Source organism: Crassostrea angulata, chromosome 2 (genome assembly GCF_025612915.1).
Source record: "Crassostrea angulata isolate pt1a10 chromosome 2, ASM2561291v2, whole genome shotgun sequence".
Lineage (NCBI taxonomy): Eukaryota > Metazoa > Mollusca > Bivalvia > Ostreida > Ostreidae > Magallana > Magallana angulata.
This window is the reverse complement of record NC_069112.1, coordinates 25,168,788-25,196,579: the sequence shown is the minus strand read 5'-3', so window position 1 is coordinate 25,196,579 and position 27,792 is coordinate 25,168,788. Positions and strand designations below refer to the sequence as shown.

The window sequence follows — 27,792 nt, the reverse complement described above, 5'->3', positions numbered from 1 at the left end:
TTAAATATAGTCAAACGTTTAATCAAGATGGTGCCTAATGTCGGCCATTGTAATACAAACGAAAGGTCACTTATAACTGCATGTGATTGTGGACAGTTAGATATAGTGAAACAGATTATTAAAGGTGGAGCTGATGTTAATATGAAAGATGGGGATAAAACACCGCTTATAGTTGCATGTTTTAAAGAACATTTACATGTAGTTAAGGAATTGATTAAAGCAGGGGCAGATGTCAATCTAGAAAATGAATTTATTTCACCTCTGCAGGTAGCCTGTTATGAAGGACATTTGAGTATAGTCAAAGAGTTGAACAAAGCGGGATTTGACTACAATCACATAACAGGTGCTAAAAAGGGGCTCATGGGTGCTTGCTTTTTTGGACATACCAGTGTAGTTAAGGAGTTGACTGCATGTCATGTTCAAGTCAATCTAAAATATAAAAATGAAACGCCGTTAACAACTGCCAGTTTTATGGGACATTTAAACATTTTCAAAGAGTTGATAAAAGCAGGAGCTGATATTAACCTAACTGGAAGTAGAACATTACTGACACTTGCATGCTATCGTGGACATGTCAGTATTGTAAGAGAGTTGATAAAAAATGGAGTCTTTGTCAATCAAAGCGATGAAAAAGAAACATCACTATCAATTGCATCTGAAAGAGGACATGCTGATGTGGTCGAGGAGCTTTTAAAAGCGGGAGCCGATGTCAATCAAAGCGATGGAAAAAAAACACCACTAACAACTGCATGTGAAAATGGACACGATGTTGTGGTCGTGGAGCTTATGAAAGCAGGAGCCGACGTCAATCAAAGCGATGGAAACAAAACACCACTAACAACATCTACAGATGGAATAAGGAACATACCTGTGGTCCTGAGGCTAATAAAAGCGGGAGCTGATGTCAATCAAAGCGATGGAAACAAAACACCACTTATAGCAAATTGTGAAAAAGGACAAGCTTATGTGGTCAAGATGCTGATAAAAGCGGGAGCTGATGTCAATCAAAGCGATGGAAACAAAACACCACTTATAGCTGCATGTGAAAAAGATCACCATTTTGTGGTCGAGATGCTGATAAAAGCGGGAGCTGATGTCAATCAAAGCGATGGAAACAAAACACCATTAACAACTGCATGTGAAAGAGGATACTATTATGTGGTTGAGGAGCCAATAAAAGCGGGAGATGATGACAATCAATGCGATGAAAACGAAACACCACTTACAACTCCATGTAAAAGACGACACCATTTTGTAGTCGAGAAGTTAATAAAAGCAGGAGCTGATGTCAACCAAAGCGATGGAAACAAAACACCATTAACAGCGGCATGTGAAAAAGGACACCATTATGTGGTCAAGGAGCTAATAAAAGCGGGAGCTGATGTCAATCAAAACGATGGAAACAAAACACCACTAACAACTGCATGTGAAAAAGGACACCATTATGTGATCCAGGAGCTAATAAAAGCGGGAGCTGATTTCAATCAAAGCGATGGAAACAAAACACCACTAACAACTGCATGTGAAAGAGGATACTATTATGTGGTTGTGGAGCCAATAAAAGCAGGAGATGATGACAATCAATGCGATGAAAACGAAACACCACTTACAACTTCATGTGAAAGACGACACCATTTTGTAGTCGAGGAGCTAATAAAAGCGGGAGCTGATGTCAACCAAAGCGATGGAAACAAAACACCACTAACAACGGCATGTGGAAAAGGACACGATGATGTTGTCGAGGAGCTAATAAAAGCAGGAGCCGACGTCAATCAAAGCGATGGAAACAAAACACCACTAACAACTGCATGTGAAAAAGGACACGATGGTGTGGTCGAGGAGCTAATAAAAGCGGGAGCTGATTTCAATCTGAGCGATGGAAACAAAACACCACTAACAACTGCATGTGAAAAAGGATACGATGATGTGGTCGAGGAGCTAATAAAAGCGGGAGCTGATGTCAATCTAAGCGATGGAAACAAAACACCACTAACAACTGCATGTGAAAAAGGATACGATGATGTGGTCGGGGAGCTAATAAAAGCGGGAGCTGATGTCAATCAAAGCGATGGAAACAAAACACCACTAACAACGGCATGTGAAAAAGGGCACGATGATGTGGTCGAGGAGCTAATAAAAGCGGGAGCTGATTTCAATCTAAGCGATGGAAACAAAACACCACTAACAACTGCATGTGAAAAAGGATACGATGATGTGGTCGAGGAGTTAATAAAGGCGGGAGCTGATTTCAATCTAAGCGATGGAAACAAAACACCACTAACAACTGCATGTGAAAGAAAACACTCTTATGTGTTCGAGGAGCTTTTAAAAGCCGGAGCTGATGTCAATCAAAGCGATGGAAACAAAACACCACTAACAACTGCCTGTGAAAAAGGACACCATTATGTGATTCAGGAGCTAATAAAAGCGGGAGCTGATGTCAATCAATGCGATGGAAACAAAACACCACTAACAACTGCATGTGAAAAAGGACACGATGGTGTGGTCGAGGAGCTAATAAAAGCGGGAGCTGATTTCAATCTGAGCGATGGAAACAAAACACCACTAACAACTGCATGTGAAAAAGGATACGATGATGTGGTCGAGGAGCTAATAAAAGCGGGAGCTGATGTCAATCTAAGCGATGGAAACAAAACACCACTAACAACTGCATGTGAAAAAGGATACGATGATGTGGTCGAGGAGCTAATAAAAGCGGGAGCTGATGTCAATCAAAGCGATGGAAACAAAACACCACTAACAACGGCATGTGAAAAAGGGCACGATGATGTGGTCGAGGAGCTAATAAAAGCGGGAGCTGATTTCAATCTAAGCGATGGAAACAAAACACCACTAACAACTGCATGTGAAAAAGGATACGATGATGTGGTCGAGGAGTTAATAAAGGCGGGAGCTGATTTCAATCTAAGCGATGGAAACAAAACACCACTAACAACTGCATGTGAAAGAAAACACTCTTATGTGGTCGAGGAGCTTTTAAAAGCCGGAGCTGATGTCAATCAAAGCGATGGAAACAAAACACCACTAACAACTGCCTGTGAAAAAGGACACCATTATGTGATTCAGGAGCTAATAAAAGCGGGAGCTGATGTCAATCAATGCGATGGAAACAAAACACCACTAACAACTGCATGTGAAAGAGAACACTCTTATGTTGTCGAGGAGCTAATAAAGGCGGGAGCTGATGTCAATCAAAGCGATGAAAACGAAACACCACTAACAACTGCTTGTGAAAAAGGACATCATGTTGGCGTTGAAGAGCAAATAAAATCGGGAGCTGGTGTCAATCAACGCGATGGAAACAAAACACCACTAACAACTGCATGTGAAAAAGGACACCATTATGTGATCCAGGAGCTAATAAAAGCGGGAGCTGATGTCAATCTAAGCGATGGAAACAAAACACCACTAACAACTGCATGTGAAAGAAAACACTCTTATGTGGTCGTGGAGCTTTTAAAAGCCGGAGCTGATGTCAATCAAAGCGATGGAAACAAAACACCACTAACAACTGCCTGTGAAAAAGGACACCATTATGTGATTCAGGAGCTAATAAAAGCGGGAGCTGATGTCAATCAATGCGATGGAAACAAAACACCACTAACAACTGCTTGTGAAAGAGAACACTCTTATGTTGTCGAGGAGCTAATAAAAGCGGGAGCTGATGTCAATCAAAGCGATGAAAACAAAACACCACTAACAACTGCTTGTGAAAAAGGACATCATGTTGGCGTTGAAGAGCAAATAAAATCGGGAGCTGGTGTCAATCAACGCGATGGAAACAAAACACCACTAACAATTGCATGTGAAAAAGGACACCATTATGTGATCCAGGATCTAATAAAAGCGGGAGCTGATGTCAATCAAAGCGATGGAAACAAGACACCACTAATAACTGCATGTGAAAAAGGATACTATTATGTGGTCAAAGAGCTAATAAAAGCGGGAACTGATGTCAATCAAAGCGATGGAAACAAAACACCACTAACAACTGCATGTGAAAGAGAGCACTCTTATGTGGTAGTGGAGCTAATAAAATCTGGAGCTGATGTCAATCAAAGCAATGGAATTAAAACACCACTTGTAGTTGCATGTGAAAGGGGATATATTACTGTGGTCAAACAATTGATAAAAGCTGGAGTTAATATCAATCAAAGCGTTGGAAACAAAACCCCACTTATAGTTGCATTTGAAAAGAAACATTGGATTGTTGTAAAAGAACTAAATAAGGTCATCGCTGATGCCAATGAAAGTAAGAAAAGCAAAAGAAAACAAAAAACACCACCAACAGTTGATAAGAAATTGGGCATTAACAGATGCTCTATTTTCTGATAAATGCCAGTCAGTCAAAGAAATGGGAACAAAATACTTCGTATAGCTGCATGTGAAAAAGGGCAACGATAAGTGGACTATTACCTAATGAAGGCTGAGGCTGATTTGAATTAAAGCAATGGAAACAAAACTCTAACAACTGTTGCATGTGAATACGTATCACTGGAAAGCAAGTCCAGTAGTTGATAGATCGGGGCATTGATATCCATAAAAGCGATTGAAACAAAACACCACAAACAGTAGAACCGAAAGTGGACACAAGGGGTGGTCCTACAGGGGTTTGATCTCAAGTAAATCATATCGATAGAAACCAAAAGAACCAAAAGACTAATTATTGCTGTATTCGAAATAAAACAATTAATTGTTGTCAACGATTAATGCTAATGCCAATGTAAGTCATCCAAGCGATGAAAAAATCATTTATAGCTGCAGACACTTGGTATTTTTTTTTTAGATGCTTAATAGAATTGGGAGTATATATAAAGAGCTGCGAACGGTAACGGCCGTTTTCCGCCTTCATTTAAAATGTAATCTCACTGTATCGGAATTTTTGTAAGATGTTCAGAAACAATGTTATTTACTAAAATAGTATATTCAAATCATTATTAATTTATATCAAAATGAACTTTTTACTCAAATTATTAATTTTTTAACACATTAATTTGCTTACGGGGGGGGGGGGCTTAAAAGTTGTTCATTGAAATCGGTCTCTATTAGTGAGGAAAATATTATTTAGCGGCCGATATGTGCAAAAAACTTAATTGTTTCATTTTAACATTGGATATTAAAGTAACTTTTCATTTTCTCTCATATTTGTTATTTATTTTGTAAACCATTTCAAAGCAAAAATGCTCTTTTTGTCTGTAGACATATGCTTTTCTCCCCTTTGTGAAACAACAAACCCTTTAGTATAATAATGCTAAATAAAATTATTTAAAAAAAAACATTAAAAGGAATTTTGGTTTCACGAAGGGGTGTTTTAAAAAAAAAAAAAAGAGAGAGAGAGAGAGAGAGAGCATGTATAATGAACCAATGTCTTTCATAGTTCTTAACATCTTCAATATGTTTATTGCAAAACTTATTTCATTAATAACACTTACTGAAATTCTAATTTTCAAAAAGTAAATAACAACAGAATAAATACGTAGGCTTAAGGTGCAAGGCCAAGATTTCACCAAAATTCGCATAGTACGTACTTCAAAATTCTTAGCTCTCTATATTGCTTACAATTTGATAATTAAATTTGAATAAGTAGTATGAATTATAAAATAGTATATTATAATGATTTAAATATAAAGTTTAAAATTAACTTTATCATAATCATGATATCGGTTCAATGTTCCTAATTTCAGCTATGTATTTTTTTTTACCTTGCCTTACCGAGTCAGTGTGCTAACATATTTTTGATATGTTAAATTTATTTATTTACTGCTAAAAAAAACTGCTACATCATGACCACGTTGGTTGAAAGTGTTTGTAAAGTGTAAGGTGTCAGAGATCTTAAGTGATTAACAATTATAAAATAAAAAAGAGATATTATCGTGTTTCAACTTTATTTATACATGTCGAACATACATATTTTCGGATTTGACAGGCTAGGATAAATTTATGTTGATGATAATATTTTAACATTTTTATTGTAGCAGATAACATGTATCGCTGATTTGATATTTTTCGATGTGAGAGCCATACAAAAAGAGAGAAATGTTGATCATTTCGAATATTATTAGATACGGTGTATAATTACAGTTATTTTGTATCAGGCGACTTATCGTATCGTACATGTATTATATCATACCATATGTCTACATGGGTTTGTTGCTATTTCATTATTTGTTTTTTTTATTACTTTAGCGTATGCTATTGTATTTGTTGTATTCATTTTTTAACTGTATTTTGTAATTTGAAATGTTTATACATGTAACATCTCTTTATTGTTATAAAATAAACTTTAAAAAGCGAAAAAATTTACATGTGAAGCAATTCTGCATGTATATATTGAGACAACATTGTACAAAAATGTCCGTTAAAAAACAACACAAGCTGCTTATTTAGTATTTATGTATATGCCAATATTACACTGCTCATGAATATTTTGAAATATGTTTCGAACGTTTCTTTTTTTAACTTATCAACATTGCATATCTGCAATGACATTAAACAAGTTTACTAAAGACTAAAATGTCTTGCAATATGAATTATGTACAAAAATTGAAAATTTTATAAGTGCGCTTTAGCGCACGCAATGAAATTATAATTTTATGAGTAAACTGAAGTAAGGTATAATGATGTATACTTCCGCGTTTCCTCGATTCGCAAGCCCTTTAAAGTTATCGGGATCGAGATCCAAATATTATTAAAACTTCCTTCTTCCGCTGGCTTCGCTCTCGAGCAGACGTACTTTTTTCAGACAAAGTATAAAATCGGATTTAATCGACTTGTTCTGTCGAAAGTTTTCGATTTGTTTTTCGGTTCAATACATTAAACAGATAATAAAGGCACGTTGTGCATTTCCTTGACACGTTGTGTGTGTTTTTTTTAGGCACGTTGTGCATTATTGCAAAATAAATAGCAACATGAATGACTCGGAGAGTGACCCGTACGAATCGGTACAAAACTCTGAGAGATCCGATATCTCTGATGATAATGATAGTCATCAGGAAACAGAGTTGCATGACAACTCTAATGTTATTTCTTTAGAGGCAGAATCTGATGGAGAAAGATTTGATCCTACAGAAGGTGAGAATTCATTCTCGCTTGATGGCAGCGTGGCTACTTATTGTCAGAAATATTTTTATCAACATCTGACAGAAGACAGCATCAAACGTAACATTTTAGAAGCTGCCCCCGTGCCTGCGAATGCTTTCTGTACACCTCCCAAAGTTGATGATTTTGTGGAGGATTTCATAGATTGTAATGCTTTGAACTTTTTGAAAATGCAGAATAAAAGCCTGACATTTATTCAAAAGAAAATCGCTCAGATTATGGGGCCGTTGGCAAAAATCTGGCAGGCTGTAGATGGGGCACGGAAGGGTCAGGAAGAAAATTCAGAGTTCACAGTTCTCGACATGCTGAAACTGGTAGAACAAACAGTTGTTTTAGTTGGTCAAGCTAATGCCACGTGTTTGTACGAGCGGCGTGTTAATTTCTTGGCGAAAATAATGAAAGGTGTTAAGAAAGCGAAAGAACATCTTAAGACTAATGAGCATGATTTGAGTAGAGAGAAGGATGTGCTCTATGGTGAGACAGTATTTAAGGCTCTTGACAGAAAGAGCAAAAGCAGAAAAAGAGCCAGAGAGTAAAAGTACGTCTGCTCGAGAGCGAAACCAGCCGAAGAAGGAAGTTTTAATAATATTTGGATCTCGATTCCGATAGCTTTAAAGGGCTTGCGAATCGAGGAAACGCGGAAGTATATATCATCATACCTTACTTCAGTTACGAAATAAAATCTCCTTATTATAAATTTGCTTTTATATGACAGCGCCTTTTTGTGTTTTATGCCTTTACTTAGATAAATACATAAAAGAAACATTGTAGTGTCATTGTTACGTCTTTTTAAAAGAGACACGCCCAATGAACAGAGAAATACCGCGTCAGATCTCGCTTTGTGTACTATTTTTGTTTAATTCTCTTGATTCTCTTTCATGTGAAGTAGATAAAAATATTTCTGAGTTTGATTAGATTAAAAAAAAAATACCCATGAAAATATATATATCGACATAAACATTACAGTCATGTTCAGTTATTTATCCGGTAATATCAATAACTATAAAAGCATTTGAATCTCGGTCGCTAATTAGATGAAGATGTAATGATAAGATACAATTTTACAACATACCAAAATGTACAAGTGTTGCTACGTAGGAAAGAAATATATGTTAAATACAAAGAGATGCACTCAAATATATATCCAAAGTTCATTAATCGTTCTAATAATGGTCTTTTTGTACGTTATTACATGTACAGTGCTGCTATCGTGAAAGCTGACAAAACAATCCTATTTTTATCCTGCATCATGTATCCTTTATCATATCCTAAAAAAAGCTCTATCCTATCCTATCCCATACTGTCCAAATTTAGAAATAAAGGTTAAATAAAACGAAATTTAAGAACATTAATATTTTATTAACAATGTATCTACTGTTGTAATAATTAAAACGTCTAATTAATAAATAAAACCGAAAATCTTTGGAACGAGGTAACTTATTTACCTGCCCCTCGGTGATATTAAATCGTATGCGGAATGTACTCAATTGCGTAAACAAAGCAGAAAACGAAAGCAATTAATGTTTTGCTTTTACTAGATAGTATGTGTAATAATGATTTCAAAGAAGATGAAGAACTTTTATTTATTACTTAATCATACTATTAATCAAATGCTTGTCCTTATAATAAAATATAAAGAAAGACAATCGGTAATCGGATAATTCGGTCACCAAAATAAGAAAACAGAATTCGGTAAAGCATTACTTTATGAATAAATTAAAGTTTCGCATTTGTTGCTTTATCACTTGAATGTATTGATAAAATATAAATTCTTACGCATTTATAGTAAGCTAACATTACTTAATTTGATATGTTCGGTTTATTATCGGGTTTTATACGTCCTTGTAATCGGCCATCGAAGAAATTATGTGAAACGTGATATGTACACCAAAAAGCGTTCGTTTCTTGTTAAGATACATGTCTACTGAATGTCAAATCCTTCGTAGACGGAATACTTCTGTTTTTATTGTTGAAGTCTTAAAATAAAGCATTACAACTTTTTATGTATAAATTTTACCATGCATTGTACAACCTATACACGATACTTACACTGTTTCCGAATCGGCAAAAATGTCGTGCGCATCAATTTTCTTAACCACTTTGTGACGGTCTCACTAAAAGCGCACGGGAGCGCTCGAGAGCGCCCGGGATAATAAAATAGCGCCCGGGAGCGCCCGAGGAGCAAAAATAGGCGCCCGGGATCCTAAATTCTTCTCAGATTGGTCTTAAAATTTTTTATTGTTAACATGTATGTATACAGTAGAATAAAAATCCGTGGAACTTTAATAATGCAGCAAACACGAAAGACAACTACAAATTATATACTTCTCTGTGAAAGTCATTAATATTACATAGTAGATAATAAGGAAATGAAGTCAATTGATATCTATATGATTTTTTCCACTTAAAGCATCATATATGTAGGTTTATGTTTAAGTTGTCTATAAATTCAATGTGTGTAATATCGCGTGTCATAATCCAATTATTCACCTGACAGGTAACGGTATCACAGCTGAGTCTGTTAGTTACCTGTGGTGCGGACTAGCAGGGTACCTGATAAAGAAATACACAGAGCTGTTATATAACGTCCCCTCTGCACCGTCTCATATAGCATGTCACGATATTTTAAACATTAACTGTCAACCTTGTTAGCCATAAAATTGTCAAATTTATCCTCATCGTTAATGTACGAAAATGTGTTGTCCATATTTTTTCATAAATAACCAAGTTCGCAAACACAAAATCATTTCCTGTTTGCAAATCATACGATCAACTACGTTATCAAGTTATTGACAGCAGAATGCCTGCTCTTAAAAGGCGTAAAATGAAGGCTTCTTCGAAAACTACTTTATTTTGCCCGTGCGGAATATGCTGGAAAAATTGCCAGAAAAGCTAGCATTTGTTGCGACATTTGTGACGTTTGGTATCATCCTCATTGCGAGAGTTTGAACTTGCAAGAATTTGAAATGTTTAAACTTTCAAATTCCCTTAAATACATGTGCAGAAAACGACCCATATTCTTTTACAGCAGCATTGTTGAGATTGGATGAGGTATGTACAGAACTATTTATGATAATTTATCTTTTATATTAAATATCATTTGAAATTCTGAAATCTAAATCAGCGCAGGTACATGTAAAAAACAGTAAAAATACATGGCAAATAAACTTAATAATTGTTTCGATAAAAAGTATTGATGATAATGAAAATAAAAAAATTGCGTATATTTTTTTAAATCTTTTAAAAAATACGAAAAAAAAATATGTAAAATAAATGAAAGCCGACATCGGAATCTTTTTTTTGTGAAACCATACTTCAAAAAAAATTCTTTATCGATCCATCAATAAAATTTTGGTGTGTCAAGGAACCTTAATGACATACATATTTATTATATGGTCGATATATTAATACGAATTTTAGCTTACTTTTCTGTATCTTTAACGACTTGACTCCTATCTAAAATAAGGCAACTTAATACAAATTCAATGAAGTTTGTACTGATAGTATGTTTTAGTGAGACCCCTTTATAAATAGCCAGCTTAATCATTAATTTAATTTAGACATGTTTGACTGTGTTTAACAAATAAAACTAATGTGGTTAATGTATTTATGAATTAATTTTCGTTTCGTAAAACCAGTCTGAAATTTATTCTCGAATCTGATTGGCCACAGAATGCAGGATAGGAAAGAATAGAGTTTGACTTCATAATTTCTATCATGTATCCTGTATCCTATCCTTTCCTATCCTATCCTATCCTTGTAAACTTTCAGGATAGCAGCACTTTACCATTGGAATAGTACATATATTCTGATTTTACTATGCATGTGTAACATCATTTTATTTAAAAAATACATTTTATTTTTAAATTTTACATTGTTTAAAAAACTATTATTATGCACAGTTAATTATACATCATTTACAGTGATTCATTTGACGCGTCATCTTGGTTTATTGATATAATTTTTTTTCATTTTATATGCTTCGTAGATAATTTGAGAGTCACACTTCTTGTACAACAGGCTGTGTGCATCCCTTGCACAGAAAGAGCATTCTATGACAAATGTTGAATAGTCACATACAGTTGACATTGATCTTTAAATAATGTAATAATGGATAAGCGATTATAAATTGTAGCTTTGTCCTGGTAATTGATCATAAACAAACGTTATTGTTAATATCGATCTAGTCGTCTGAGTTGTGTTGATGAGTTCTTTGAAACTCATTTAAAAAGTTTTGATAAAATCAATAGTTACCTCAACTTACATTTCCGTTTGACATTTATTTTCTCTTTATAGAATCGGCATAAAATCTCTATCTGTGTGATGTTATGAACTTGAAATATAATAAACATACCTGAGAATATTACTTGTTAATGTTTAACAACAACAACGTCTTATTTTTACCGTAACTAAATTAAAAAGAAGCATCGTCAATGCATATTTTAATATTAAAAAAACACCATTTTTTTGAAAGAGGATTTATTTTTGTTTTATTCTTACAAGAAAACATATCTCTTCAGTGTATTTCCCGCACAAATTTGAACATTCCTTGCCTGCGCTGTGTCTAAAAAAAAAAGTAACATATTACCACAGAAAAATGTTGTCTTTTTAATTTTTCTCTCATTGTCTCTCTCTCTCTCAATTTTTTTTTCCTAGAAAGGTAACAGTTTATATATCTTGTGTTTGTATTTTATATCGAATTGCGTAAAGCTAGTTTTAACTAATTCATAAGTACATGGACAACCAAATCTTTACTAAACAGTCTTCGGTATCTTACACTTTACAAAGTCAACTTAAAAGTAAAATGTTAGTTTAAATTACTCTGTAAATTATTTACCGTCTCATTATTTTCAAAGCAAGATCGCAATGGAAGCCTCAGATTCGAAATGGTTAAGGGAACGGTGTAGCCGACTGTGATTCGAACTAGATGAACTCTAGACATAAATCCATTTAATACATCGACATTCCAATGTTCTTCTCCTGTGAATTGGTCATAATACTACAATAGGAAATAATTGTGTTAGTTAATGAAAAATATATGGGAGAGGGCGGTCTAAGTTATAGAACTTGTGCCCAATCCCAATTGTATTTTGTACAATAAAAATATGTTCAAATCAAAAATATAACAATGTAGTTATATTTCGTAAGTTTTAAAAGGAGTCAAACTAACCCACACTATCCTCCATAAAGCCAAGCCAAGCCTACCCTACCCCCCCCCCCCCCAAAAAAAAAAAAAAACAAAAAAAAAAACAAAAAAAAAAACAAAAAAAAAACGGGCAAACAAAAAAACCAACACCATAAACAAATGACCCCTTAACCCCCCCCCCCCAAAAAAAAAAAACAAAAACAAAAAAAAGACAGAAGCAATGCAAAAGACAAATGCGTTGATACATAATAATTTTAAAATTTCTTCTGACAATAAGTAATTTTACTTTAATTAACATGTCGGACTTTTATGCTTTAGCGTTTGAAAAAAAGGCAATGGTTGTGCGAAGCTTGATAGCATATTGTTTTGCTTCTTTAATACATACACGTTGCATTATCATTTACAGTAAACTAAAACGTGTCACATTAATTATCTTCTTTCGAAAAAAAATCTTATATTGTTAGGTTTTCAGTTGTTGTATTGATATATATATATATATATATATATATATATATATATATATATATATATATATATATATATATATATATATATATATATATATATATATATATATATATATACTTAAATAAATAAAACAGAATGCGACAGTCCAAATTAAATAAATTGTTTACTGTTAGCGCTTTCAGCCATGTCGGCTCTTCAGACAGTTATACAAAATTAAAAACGTTGTTTGTAACGTTGTCAATGACGTCGTGTTTTTAAAGTTCATTATGACGTCACAATGTACATCAAGGTAGCGATGGCGTGAACTTTATCAACGCCGTTAAGCAATGCATAGACATATAATACAATACATATAAAAAATTATATATAATTTTTTATATGTATTGTATTATATGTCTATGTATTTATCTACATATATATATATATATATATATATATATAGTACCGTAAACTAATCTCCCTTTTTGTAAAATTTACTTATCCTAGAAAAACTAATATTTTAACGAAAAAGTGCTTGATTAATAGACTATAATAATTTTGTTAACTATATTTGTTTAACGGTATCAGCCGGTTTTTTTCTTAGATTACATTTTAGATTAAATTAGACTTGATTTCAGATTTTGATTCGATTGAACAGCTAGAAAATTAAAAGCCGAAACAAGTAAAATAAACAAATCAAAGATTACAAAAAAGATATGCAAACCAAACAAACACAATAACATAAAAGGACGTCATTGTGTTGTCTGATTTCATAACTATCGGCTGACGAAACTGCAATCATTTGCTTTTGAAATTACGTATTAGAAAAATCTACTTTAAAAATTCCGTCTTCTTTTGTGATTCTGTATGTTTATTTTTCTACAAACATAACAACATTGTATGTCAATACCACAAGCAACCCTAAAGATATAGATTAACACATATCATATTTCATTAAAGTGGTCCAATGAAAATACTTACAAGTCTTGTAAAATTTTGTGTGCCATTTGTAAATGCCACAATCACGTTAAATGCCTTATGGATAGTGAAAGACACCTTTGCAATGTTTGTGGCCTTTCCCGAGAGAGTCAAAATAAAACGTGCGTAGCCACTGTGCGTGGGTAGAAATGTCTGTCCATTGGAAGTAAACATCTCGTTGAAAGAACCGTTATAAAAACCGTCAGTGGTTATCACAGCTTTATTCATTGCATCACACACTAAAATTGAGCAAAATGTATGCATGCTTAAGAAGACAGGAAAATATTCACAATTCAATTTTATAATGAGTTAAAAAGACAATAAAATACTTTTAAATGTTCGAAATATCACAACCTTACGAGCTCGTACTGCGTTAAAAAAACTGAACGCTGATGTACTGACCTACTTCACACGCCGAACCCTCGAATCCAGGTTTACATTTTGTACAAAAACCTGTGCTGGGATAACATGTCTCACAATTAGAAGGACAGGGCTTTGAACATTCCGCTAGATCCGCCACAGGACTTGGACATCCTTAGTTAAAAACAAAACACGATTTAAATTGAGTACACGTGCACTTATTATTAGTGGAATATTCAAGGAGTAGGCCTACACAAGTTTTTCTTTCTTTTTTTCTTTTTTCTTTCAGAAAGTTGTGATTGTTTACGTATGTGATGTACATTATCAGTTGTCATTATTACATGTTCTGTCTGTTTATAACGCGACGCTATTGGAATATATTTATGCAACGAGCTATTTATCAAAAGTATGGCGGGTGATTCTAATACGCAATACCATAAACCTCCACTTCACACAAATCCCCAAAAGCTTTGTGACGATAATCAGGCCCGTAATAGACCCCAGGCCGACGTTCATTGTAGTAGATGACGTATTTCCCACTGTGTTCACATTTTATGGTCAAGTGATCCGGTAAAGTATATTTAGTAAACCCAGGGTCTTTATAGCACAATATACCGTCATCTTTGTCGGCCGTGTTCGAAATGTACACTGCAAACCCGAGGTAATATGGCGCAAACGTACTCCTGAAAACTGAATGTTTAAAATAAAAAAAAATTATCTTCAAAGAACATATAAAAGTTAAATGCCAAATTATAAACTGTTTGTCAAATAAAACATAAAGAAAATTGTATACAGTATACATGTATATACATTTATATATACCCACGATTGATACGGTCATTTTGCACATTAAGCCAAATGTTGTTACTTCTGCTAAAATATTCTTTATTATATTGTCTACTTTTTAAAGTTTATATTAAAGTATTACAGCACAGTCTCAAATTTCCTTGACTATTGATCCTTCTTATGTGTTTCAATTCGGTTTTTGTATGTGGACATAAATTCCACGTTACGTACGTGCTGTAGAATTATCCGTCCTGAAATACAGGTTAATGAAGCTAATCCTGTACTGTTTCTGCAGATTCACCCACCACGTAATACTCTGATCTGGGCTTGTGATTGTGCACTGACCGTCGCTATAATGGCGGGATTTCAACCCGTCGACAGCTTTATCGCTCGAATACAACTTATCATAGGTTGAGGACTGCCATGTGCGTTTTTTATAGCTCAAGTTCTCCAGATCTTAAAAATTCCAAATTACAAGCTTTGTACTAGGTACTTTTAGTTCAGACACTTAAAAAATATTGTGTTTGATAATATTGGTTTTTCAGCGTTTAACTATTACATTAATAAAATTACTAAGAGACAATATATAGATATAACAGTATCTAACATATTCAATTATATTATAATCAGTAACTATAATTGGTTTAACTTTATTAAACAACTGGGATTCAGAAAAGTAGTAAATGGGACTTAAAATATAAATATACTATTGAAAGTGATAATTTATTTAATGTAATGAAAACGCCTAGATTATCTCTTTAACTTTATTATTTTGTTACCCTATCTCTCTCTGATTCTCTCTCTCTCTCTCTCTCTCTCTCTCTCTCTCTCGCTAGCTAGGTCACTAGGTAGCAGCCATTTGTTCTTGACCAGCACAGTTATGTTTTTAATGCCCTGCCCCCTCCCTCCCCCTCCAAAAAAAACAAACACAAAAAACAACAACAACGTACATAACTATGAAAAAAAACACACAAAGAAAACACATATACAAAACTAATCAAACACTCACAGGTTGAACACATGGCAAAGCATGGAATTGTGCATTCAGCATCATCCTGTCCATATTCGACGATAGGACAACCTACAATTTAAACAGGTATTTTAAAAGCAATTATTTTCGTGGAAAGTATTTTTTGGTTTATGCTCCCTTCATAGACAAATCTTTTAGTTCACATTGTGTTGTGATTTTCAACATTGATATTCAATTTCAAATTTATGCATTTCGTGTTCTAATATAAAATAAAACTCGCCTGAAACTTCAATCTCACAGAGGTCGCCATGTGCATATTTACTGTAATCCTGTGGATAATGTATCCCAGGGAGTCTTTCATTGTAGTAGAAGACGTACTGACCAATCACAGAGCAATATATTTCCACCTCATCTGGAATGGTGGACGCCGTGTAGTGTGTATCTTGAAAACAGACGACGCCATCTCGACGATCAGTTGTATTAGATACAATGATGGAAAATCCCAAAAGCCTTTTTGTGAAACCGTTGTTTGCATCTGTGATATAAATTTTTAAATATTAATTCAATGTTCAGATAAAGTACCGATCAGACCCAACCTAAAACCAGAGTAAACCCAAACTAAACCCCCGGTTTACTTTTGGGGTTTACTTGGGGTCTACTTTTTGAAAATTTAAGTCCACTCAGGGTTTAGTTTGGGTTTACGTTGGGTTTACTCGGGAATTGCTTTTGAGGTCATCTGTATTCACGGTAGTGTGAATCAGACTCGTCTTTTACCTTACCATCTGACTGGCTGTAATCCCTGCCCCTTGTATATTCCGAATACACATGCAGCGCTTGCTTTCAAGGGTATACTTCTGAACGGGGTTTACCCTCTGTGTCCACTCTGGGTTTACAATGTACTTTGGGTTTACTCTGGGTCCACTCTAGTAAACCCGAAGTAAACCCAGAGCAAACCAAGAAAGAAAACACAGTGTTTAGTTGGAGTTTACTTTCTGTTAGGTTAGGTCTGATCGGTACTGTACATGTAAATGTCAACCAGTAAAAGAATGGAAAAAGGAATTGGTAAAACTTCACTTCTGAATGTTCCTGCTACATAAATGTATATTATAAGAAATATGTCATTCGACATAAGGATTAGCAAAACCGAGCCCCTTCCTTACCCCATGTCTTATTATCCGTTCTTGAAAACACACTAATGCGCTCAATTCGTCTAGGTCTCTGCAAATTCACTACCCACATAGCAAAAACTTGGTTCTCCTTGGTCGAGGTGCATACTCCTTGAGTGATAATACCAGCTAATACTTTACCATCAACTAGTCTATCACTTTGATGCTTATCAATGATCGATGTCATTTGAAAAGTCGGACGATGCAGAGCCATATTGACTGTAAAAAAATTAAAAGAAAACTAAACTTAAAAAAAACCCCGCTGTTAATAAACTAATAGATCATGGAATTGGTGTGTGAAACGTATGTCAACGTATGTAGCTAACTTTATTATACATATCTCATTCAAGATGATTTAATTAAGAAAAAGGTACAAATTCACTTTATAATAAAATGAAATTGACTGAAAATTAACATCTGCAAGTAAACAGATCTTGCTTCAAAAAGACATCAGGAAAATATACATCGTAAGAAAAAAATGTTTAAAATAAGTTCTTTTATAAAATTCATACTTATGAGACTTAGCAAAAAAAAGAATTATCTGCATAGATAAGATTCGTCGGAAACAAAATGCAATAAATAACTTCTTTTTATAGAATTCATAGCAAGAGGAAATACCATAACTCACTTCTTTTAAAATGATCACAATAACGACCGTCGTAGCCGGGAGTACAATATCCAAGACACAGTCCGGTGAGAATACTACAGTGATGGCAGTTGATAGGACACGGCTTAGAGCAATTCCCACCATAGAAGCCAAGGGGACAACCTTTAATATCAGTTGGAGACAAAGAATATTTTAACAAAGTTATCGACCTCTTGCTTACGAGGGATTAGGGGTTAATGGTCATGACCATTTCAGACTGTCTTGATTTCTTTAAGATGAAGGGCACCATACGAAAATACTAAAATCTAAATTATTTGAATGTTTTCTTGACTAAAAAAGACGTTACAGATTTAGAAAATTAAAGTTTAAAATTTTAGTTACATCTGATATTGTTTTTGTTGACACTAAGATCGTCTTACTAAGTTTACATTGACTTGTCAGTAAACATATAATGCCGAGAGAATTAGCAAATAAATTTTAAAAAATGCTGATGCTATATTTGACTATAGTTATTGTTTACAAATAAAAACATAAAAAAATGTTTCTTCATTTAAGTCTTTTTCTCTCTTATTGATAAATTCAACGATTTAAAACTGAAAATGTAATGATAAAGTCTTTTTACGTCATCACCTACCAAAAACCTCGACCTCACAGAGAGCTATCTGTGCTTTTGCAGAAAAGCCCAGATTTGTTGTTGACATGAGATTCCTCGTAATGTGTTGATATATTACGTATCGGCCTACTGTACCACAGTATGCGGTGGTTTTAGGATGTATGGCTAGTGAAACGTGGTTGCTCGCGTGGTAGCAGACATATCCGTCTTCTTTTTCTGTTGTATTTGATATGTAGATTACGGAATCCAAGAAAATGCTTTCATTGGTGGCTTTTGAAAATCAAAGAAATAAAAAAAAAGTAGTATCTTTTAAAGGTCGTCAACCCAAATAAGTCTTTACCTACATGTATAATTGTTTACCTGTTGAAATAAATAAGGAATTTTATTATAAAATATTAAAAAATATTATTCAAGAACGGGTTTAAATTTTTAAGGAAATAACGGCTGTGTGAGCAAGCACAAGAATCTATGCACGAACTTATACGGAAAACAAGAACTTTGCCTATTGATTGTGAATTTGATTTTTTTTTATAAAATGTTGTACCAGGTTTGTTATATGCATGTGAATTTTAGAGTTGAGAAAATGTTGACATTAATGAACTTGTCAATTTAAAATATTTGAAACATATACATAATTTGAAAGGTGTACACCTAATTACCTGGTATATGGTTAAACTGGACGATTTCCCCAGACTGTATATAACAATTTCTACTACCATTTTCATTTTGGGTCAACATTAGCAATAGCAGTGAAAAAAATAAGCTAAATTACATATATGTATGAATGTACATGCATACTTCATGAGAAAAATACCAAATCAATGGCTATACTCTATAAAAACAATTAGACAAATGCCGACTTTTAAATGTTTGGTATACCATTATAACACCAGTTGGATTAAGACAACTAATATACAAACGTTAAGAGATCAGTTTTGACAAAAATGACAACTCGATATTCAGGAATCGATTAAAGGGTGATATATAGAATTTATATGTATATTGTATTTATGTAAATATGCTATTTTTTCTTCATGTACCTCATATGCCATTTTATGGTTTTGATTGAAAATTAACATGAATTTAAATTGAACTGAATAAAGTAAACGTTACAAAAAGTATAAAACTGAGGTACCATAACTTCACCTTTGTTGGTTGTTTTGATCTCCATTTTATGACTTTCAAATTATGCAATATACACATGTAAAATAATTTTTGTTCAAGAGTGCACTATTTGTTTGCGAGGTTAGTGAGGACATTGCATTTCAATCAAGTAGTTGTTCAGATAAGTTTACCAGGTGTCCAAGTAGCGTAAAAGACAATTCGCGAGCTTATAACCGATACAACACGAGTTCGATCCCCGTAATCGACAGTGGTTGTATGTGATAAAGTACGACAGTCGCCCGCTTGAACATGTAGTTCTTTCCGGGTACTCCTGCTTCTTCCCAGACCAATGACACCCTCACGGTTACATCTGTGCCAACGAGAGATTTTATTTTAAGTTATGGAACTTGTTTACCAATCGTTGTAAAATTGATAATGTTTAGTTAAAAGATTAAAACCAGTTGGTTTCATTACTCAAATCAAGGGATGTTAACGAGTATATGAGTACGCGACTAGAGGAACATTTAAAACATTTTCATGTTTTCTTAACGCAGCAGTTTTTGAGCTACGAATAAAAATTAGTTTTCTTTTTTTATCATTTTTTATTTCTAAGTTACCGACTGTGCAATTGACGACCCGTTTGTAATATTTACCGCCTTACATATTGATCTCTTTTGATTTTGAAGAGCAAATATTTGTTTTGAACAGAAAACTTTAGGCAGATACTTACTAAAGATGACCAATGTGATGGGCCTTGTAATCTGTTGGTCAGTAGAGTATATGTATGTTTGATCAGACATTTAATCATATCAATATTTAATATAAGGGGTTTAGTTTTTTTATAATCATTAAACTTAATTTTTGATTAGGAATGTGATGATGTTTTAACATGAAACTGATCACACTTGATCTGTTTTTGATATTATGGAGCTCATTTTCTTGTAAGTGTCACAAGTAAAAGCAAAAGATAAGGTATTTGCTAATGACTATTAAGATAAAATACTTCTTTAATTTATCAAGCAAAATGCATTTAGTAAATATTTTTATAATGAAGTTATAAAATGTTTTTTTTAGTTAAAAATACTATATACGTGAAAATATCATTATTTGATTTCAGAAGGACACACAGTTCCAAAAAATCAACGAGTGCGCATATACTTCACTATCGCTCTACTATAAAACCCATGATTAGTCGATTAAGCCAATCGAGTAAAATTGACATTTCTGCTTACAACATGAACACAAGAAACAGTATTTCACTTACCATACCTTATTCCACCGGATTTATGATATAAAACTACTGTATATATACTGTACGTAGCCTCGAGGTCAACCATCCACGTGACTTCCTTCGAAGATGGGTAGGACATTGCGCACTGATCCCGTCCTCCTGTGCTAGTCTCGTACAGCCCATCTACTGCCTTAGCAGAGGAATATTTTTCAAGAGTCTGCCATGTGGGCTTCCTATACGCCAGGTTATCTGTATTTATAAAAGTATCCAAAAGGGTAAATATTATAGTATATCAATTATGTAAAGAAATTTATCAAAGGGTTGTTTAAAATAGGTGAACAAATTATAACACAAGAGCAAAACTTCATTCAACCCATGTACTGCCTTTGTTGGTTCCTCTCAAAATCTAAAAGAAATCATATACTTTGGTTTTGTTATGCCTGGTTTCTTAAAAAATATTAAAATTGTCAGAAAGAAAAAAAATATTAATAAACTAAATGAAATGAAAACAAAATAATTATAAATCAGCTACATTAAAAATGATAAATTGAAATCTACAATGAATGGCTGTTAAGAATCCGTTATCTTACCATTCTTTAAGTCAAGTTATTCACCTATTAATTAAATTTAGATAGTTGGATTGGCAGCATATATATTTTTAGATGTACAATGAATTTAAAGATATAATTTTAGCAGCTATAGAACAATTGCTAGATAAAGAAAAAACCAGAGGTTTTAAAATAAAATTCTACCCTAACATGTTAGCTTCAACTTTTTATTACAGAAATGGAAAGATACATATGACCACGACAACTTTTACCGTCAACATTACATTAAACAAATTATTTAATGTACTTACATCCCACAGCATCACAGAGCGGCAGCGTGGTCAGCGAAAAGAGTGCAACGAACAGCATTCCTTATGGTGTCTTGTTCTTCTGCACGAAGTAGATGCCTCAACAGCTTCTATATATTTACATAGATAGCAATTCGGTACCCTTATTTTATACTTAAACAGCTATTTCAGCTATTTTTCTCACTTTTTACTTGTTTTGACAATCTGTATTATAAACAAGATGTTTACAACTATTTTAAATGTTTTATTTATGAGGATGTATGGTGCATTTTATGAATATATTAAAAGTCAACAAGATAAATTTTCTCATTTTTTAGAGTTTTGTATAAAGCAGAAAAAATAAACGCACATTAAAACAAAAAAACATACTTTCATATTAATGTATTCATCTTCAATGAATAATTACAATATTATTGCATTATCAGTAAAAATAAATACTCTGCACTTTGTTAACAGACCAATGAAGATAGTCTATGCAGGATATCATAGTTAACAATTATATCTAGTGCTTTAGTCGACATAAATAATTGTGAAATATATATATATGGTAAAAAATTACTCATAACATTCTGCGATTTAAGTATTATAATCATCTTGGTCTACCGATGGATATTTAATTGAAGGGTGACATCTAACAGTTAATACCCACAAGCAAAAGTAATTCACAATAGCCTCCAAATTGCACCGTTATATAATTTGAACTTCTGAGTAGCCGTTTGTTTGAGTAGAACAAGTACATATATTCAGTAGTATCATTTTATTAACCTAAATTTAGCTTTGAGGAAAGTGTCTTTCATAGAAAGAGAGAAAAAGAAAGAAAGAAAGAGAGAGAGAGAGAGGGGGAAGAAGAAAGACAAAAAAATGTAATGAACATTAATGTAAAAAATAATTCTGAAGAGCATTTTAATGCAATTCCAACAAATTGTACTAATACTTTCTATGCGTAAACAAACGTGTTTAAAAAAAGGAACATATTTTAGCATCAATAAAACAGTATTCAATTTCAAAAATTTACAGTCTGTACATTAATTATAGTGTTTTTAAAACACATTTGAATCAAGAGTGAGGTTATTGTGTGCTTTTATGGGATTAATTCTAGTAAATAATGCCATACGTCCTGGTTATCATTTCAAACAAAACATGACACCTGACCCTACAAAAAAAGGCGAAATACATGTTTTTCTTGACGCCATCTTTATTCCCGTCAAATCTCAGTACATGTTTTAAATAGCAAATTTCATCTAAGTTGCAATTCTGTTTGTTTGGGGTTTTTAGAATCTTTATTACAAATAAAAAGATAACTGCAAAACGCAATTTTATTTGAACTTATTGTGCACCATTGATTATTGATGTAGTAGTGACAGAATAAATAATTCAAGATGAGACCAACGCAAAGTAATAAAATTATTATCATTGTATTTATTAACAATTTTATGTACATCATTTACAGTCAGTGCATTTAATTTGCTTATCTATTATGATTGTTTACGTAGTTAGACTCAAACTATTAACGTCAACAGACTAAAAAATGCGTTTCTGCTTATACGTGAATTTGTTTAAATAAATTTTTAAAGAAGAATATTTTTTTTTATATTTTATATAAAGTCTGATTCTGTTCTTTCATTATCTAATGCACTGTTTTTAAAAAAAAGTAAAGGAAACTTTTGTTTTATAAAAGCTGACAATAATTGTAAAGGAGTTGAATAATGAATATTCAACGAAGCTTTTATACACGTTATCTAAAAAAATCGGTTAAATGAATCCAGTTTATTTGAACAAAAAATCGCACATGCCTTTTCTAGCTAATTGTAAACAATTATCTAAATTATAAAAAAAAACATTAACAGGTTTCAATTCTAAAACATTACAATTAGAAACTTTTTTTTCTAAAAACCGTCATGACTTAAAAAGAAGTCGTTACTTTGTATTTTTGCTCAATAAATAACATATTTCATGAGCAATAGAAATAAATTTGTAAGCATAAATTGTGTTTTCTTGCATTCACTTGATTGATACACATGACATATTGAGGACTTAAAGACTACAATTTATAAACCACAAGTATATAAGTTCACATAGTTTGGTAGTAACAAAACACAATTGTTCAAACTATTTGAAAATAAAAAACAAACAAACAAAAACCAACAGAATCATTTTTATTTTAGAGAGCATGTCTGCCTGTCTACATGTATGTGTTCCTCCATTCTGCTTAAACTTTTATCTTGCCTATCTCTGTTCCTCTGTTCAGGAGACTGTGATTCCCCCATCCATAGGAATAGCTGTTCCTGTCATGTTTTTCCCTGCTGGGGAACACAGGAACAGCACCAAGTCAGCAATCTAGAAATCGAATGGTAAATTAACATATGTCAGTGTTGTAAATAAAATGGTGGGGAAATAAAAAATTATATTTAGGTGGAATATAAGCTGCTAATGTTTTATATCATTTAGACGACCATATACAGATGTAAGTAGGGCCAAAATAACAGGAACAAATGCAAGTTAAAGTGAATTTGAATAAAGCTACTTCTAGTTTCTTTTCATTGCTTTTTAGATTAATTACCAAATGAAAAAAATAATAATAACGTTTTATCTATTTGATCACTTGTGCTCGCTCTATTTGTATTAGTCTATATATACTTTTTATTCAGATTGGCTGTTTTATTAGCTATATGTTTACAATCTTGCCCCTGATAAAGTATCTTTGCTGACTTAAACGCCTTTGTTCTAGGTTTATATAGACTGAACACGTCACATCTAAGATACTTAAAAAAACAACTTTTTATCAATTAGAGTTTACCCAAAAATCCTATTTGTGTTAGTTCATAGCTACCTGATCTACTTCGGTGAACTGTTTCGTTGGATGTGCTAACCTTGCTGCATCCTTTATAAATACAAAACAAAAAATCAAAACAATTACCATTGGAGCTAGATATGCATAAATGGTTAACATAAATGTGAATAAATGAATGAAATTGTGCTTAAATACTGTACCGATCAGACCCAATCTAACACCAGAGTAAACCCCAACTAAACCCTGTGTTACTTTTGGGGTATACTTGGGGTTTACTCTGGGTTTACTTTTTGAAAAATTGGGTCCACTCGGGGTTTACCTGTGGTTTACTTTGCATTTACTTGGGAATTGCTTTTGTGGTCCACTGTACGCACTGAAGTGTGAAGCAGACACATATTTTATCCTACCATCCTACTGCCTGTAATTCCTGCCCCTTGCGTATTCTGAATACACAGTTAGCGTCTGTTTTCAGGGTATAGTTCTGATCGGGATTTTCTCTCTGTGTCCACTCTGGATTTACTTGGGGTTTACTCTGGGTTTACTCTGGGTCCACTCTAGTAAACCCGAAGTAAACACAAAAAGTAAACCCAGGGTTTAGTTTGGGTTTACTTTCTGTTAGGTTGGGTTTGATCAGTACTGAATATTATATACTTTTCATCCAATATTGTCTTTTATTTCAATTATGAAATATGATGTAATTTTTATCATATTTAGATGGATTGTTTATTTGCATTTGAGTTCCTCCACAACTGTTATTTACTGATTTTAACGATTTAGTACGAATGAGACTGTTATGTTGGATGTGCTATGTCATGACACATAAAATTTAATTCCATTTATATCTTCTATATTTACATCTACCAAACATAATTTTCTCTATTTCTTACGGAAACCTATATTTAATTCCTAGCTATATAGAAACAGCCTGACTGAAATCTACACGCCTTATTTATCGATTGGTCGAAATCTACAGCGGCTGAAAGTGACAGGACTAAAATTGACACGCCCTGTTTATCGATTGGTCTGAACCTACAGCGCCCTAAGTTAAATCCCAGACTGCACGAAATAATCATGACGATGCCAGACTCAAAGTCTCACAGGAGACGATTTGGCTGTTTCTTTTAGCTAAAGTACTTTCGTACATTAACAGCTATTTAGTGAATTTTACTTACTTTTTATAATCAGTTTAATGATAAGTAAAAGAAAGATGTTAATATAAACAATAAAATGCTTTCTTTGATGATTCATGCTGGTTATGAAGGTAGCGATCATTGCAGGAAAACAATTTACATAACCCGCTAACGCTGGTTGTGTATTTTTCCTGCAATATCACTACCTTCATATCCCGAATAAATAACTCAAAAAGCATTTTATTGTTTAAATATTATGCACTTATAAACTATATTATCAATTTAGAGAGTATAGGAACATAGGTTAATCACGTAGTCGTGCGATATGTACCACCATGATAACTTAACTTATATTTTTCTGCGCTTAACCCAGTGGATTCCTCTTTTTCTTTAATGAAAGGGACTATAACTGAAAATAATTAATTTGAATTGAATGTGCATTGTATGGCATGCCAAACTTTGCAAGGGTCGATCTTCTCCAGTTGTATTGTTTAAATTCCATTTGTTTGTATGGGTGTTTTTTTTGTTTGTTTGGTTTTTTTTATATATATAACTTTTATTGGAATAGTATTTGACTTTTTTTTCATTTGCATTGCATCATTTTCAATTTGAATTGTATTATATCAAATCTTATTCAATATTGTTTCATTCTTTAAATTTTATTTGTGTTGTAAGATACAGTTCATTTGTATTGTTAAGTGATTCACTTGCATTGCATTTTGTGGATTCGTTATTTTAATATTTTACGAAGTATTTTATAGGGTTTACTATAATTGAGTAAAAATAATCCTTTAGCTAAAATACAACAGAAAAGATATAGAATAAAAAAATGAAATGAATGACTTTTTACAATACATATAGCATTTATACAATATAAATTTTGTTTATACAATAGAAAGAAAAATGATGAAATACAAAAAGAAAATTATTCGATACAAATAAAAATTGTACAATGCAAATGAAAAATTATAGAATAAAAATGAAAATTATACAATGCAAAATAATAGTATTCAAGTAAAAGTAAAATTTCAATATATATCATATTACATGTAAATGATGCACGTTTTAGAACTAGAGAAAGGTGTCATTTTAGGTAGGGAGATTTCATAACATTTAACAAAGAATGTGACATACAATATAGAGAACAAATTACGTATTACCCGTGTTAGTCCAATTAAACCAGACTTAGAGGCAATGTAGCTGGATACGTTTCGTAAAGCCACAAGTCCACAAATAGTAGAAATATGAATTATTCTCCTCCATCCTGTCAATCATAGATATGAAAAGAATAAAGAAATGAACACAATGGTGAATAGACATTCGGTTCTTAAGTTATTTGCATTTAATAGGCTTTAAAGAATTGAAAAGAAAGCATATTAAATAGTTTTGAAAGAGCATAATGAATAATTGTAAAACAGCTTATTTTAGGTGTCCATAAACAGTGAGTTTATAGAATCAAAAACCAAAAAAAAAACCCTAATAGGATAGGGTAGATTCGTTTTCATCAGATATGATCATATGCGACACAAAAAAACAATAATTCATTCATTTTAAAGCAATAGTTTCAACAATTTACTTATTCGTTACCTTTCTCTTTCATTGAGCCCAGCAATTGTTTAATAACCATAAACGGAGCAGTCAAGTTGACGGTGATATCGTCCTCCCAGTTGTCATCCGGAAGTTTTTCAATCTTGCTGACGGAAAGGCGACCTAAATATTTAGATGATAATAAACCGATAGACTAATTGATGTATACTTAGTCTAGCAAATGCAGTGACGAACAGACATGAATACAGACAATAAAAGCTAAAAACAAAATACAAATCTTTGAAAAAATATCAATATAATAAAGCATAATTCAAAGAACGAATAAATCAACATTTAGCATATGATTTCTACTGTAGTTTCATCAATGTCCGTTGAATTCCTGCTTTGATAGATTTCATTGTTGACTCTGCTCACACGAACAAAACAATTGTTCCAATCGGAATGTCAAATAGCATATTGTATTGTTAGAACAATAAGCATTGAATTTATGCATTAATGGGTGTTTGATATTCACTAAATTAACGAATATTGATGCCATGGAAAATGATTGAAACTGAGTACCCATGCAAAAGTTATGTATATACCAGCTGTATTAACTATGACATCAACATCTTTAGACTTCAGTTCCTGGAAAACCCTTTGGAAATCTTTTTTTAAAAGGTCGCATTCAAAAAATGTAACATCATGTTTACTCCTGCGAAAAAAGAAATGCAAGTAACAAAAGGTATCTGAAAAAGCTCTTAAAAATACATATTTGAAAGGGGGATATGTCGCCAAGCAAAATTGTTTTTCCTATAACTACAAAAAACCAAAGGACAGAAATCATTTATGTCTGTTAAAAAAAAAAAACATCAAGAGACATTTATTCTATTTTAACATTTTTTGTCTAGTTTGTGAATTAAAAAAAAGATTACAGTAACGTTTAATATTTGTCAAAAAA

General features: G+C 32.8%; 4 protein-coding genes across 4 annotated transcripts; 2 read left to right on the top strand and 2 right to left on the bottom strand.

Annotated features, from left to right (window-relative positions):
- Positions 1–27: 27 nt before the first annotated feature.
- LOC128174069 (ankyrin repeat domain-containing protein 17-like) lies at positions 28–4,353 on the top strand. The gene is made up of 2 exons (XM_052839705.1): positions 28–3,207; positions 3,283–4,353. The coding sequence occupies exons 1-2, from the start codon at positions 28–30 to the stop codon at positions 4,351–4,353; spliced, it is 4,251 nt and encodes a 1,416-aa protein (XP_052695665.1).
- Positions 4,354–6,929: 2,576 nt separating this feature from the next.
- On the top strand, positions 6,930–7,655 carry LOC128174068 (uncharacterized). Its single transcript, XM_052839704.1, has one exon. The coding sequence runs from the start codon at positions 6,930–6,932 to the stop codon at positions 7,653–7,655; it is 726 nt and encodes a 241-aa protein (XP_052695664.1).
- Positions 7,656–11,635: 3,980 nt separating this feature from the next.
- On the bottom strand, positions 11,636–18,313 carry LOC128171775 (uncharacterized). Its single transcript, XM_052837561.1, has 11 exons — positions 18,214–18,313; positions 17,601–17,741; positions 16,967–17,191; positions 16,087–16,341; positions 15,846–15,917; positions 15,068–15,292; positions 14,486–14,740; positions 14,093–14,224; positions 13,694–13,929; positions 11,957–12,118; positions 11,636–11,683 (listed from the first exon to the last, which is right to left on the bottom strand). Exons 1-11 carry the CDS (start codon positions 18,278–18,280, stop codon positions 11,636–11,638), a joined length of 1,818 nt encoding a protein of 605 aa, XP_052693521.1. The 5' UTR covers positions 18,281–18,313.
- Positions 18,314–23,225: 4,912 nt separating this feature from the next.
- On the bottom strand, positions 23,226–27,006 carry LOC128171813 (uncharacterized). Its single transcript, XM_052837600.1, has 5 exons — positions 26,892–27,006; positions 25,653–25,713; position 24,728; positions 24,214–24,264; positions 23,226–23,720 (listed from the first exon to the last, which is right to left on the bottom strand). The coding sequence occupies exons 1-5, from the start codon at positions 26,929–26,931 to the stop codon at positions 23,628–23,630; spliced, it is 246 nt and encodes an 81-aa protein (XP_052693560.1). The 5' UTR covers positions 26,932–27,006; the 3' UTR covers positions 23,226–23,627.
- Positions 27,007–27,792: the final 786 nt, after the last annotated feature.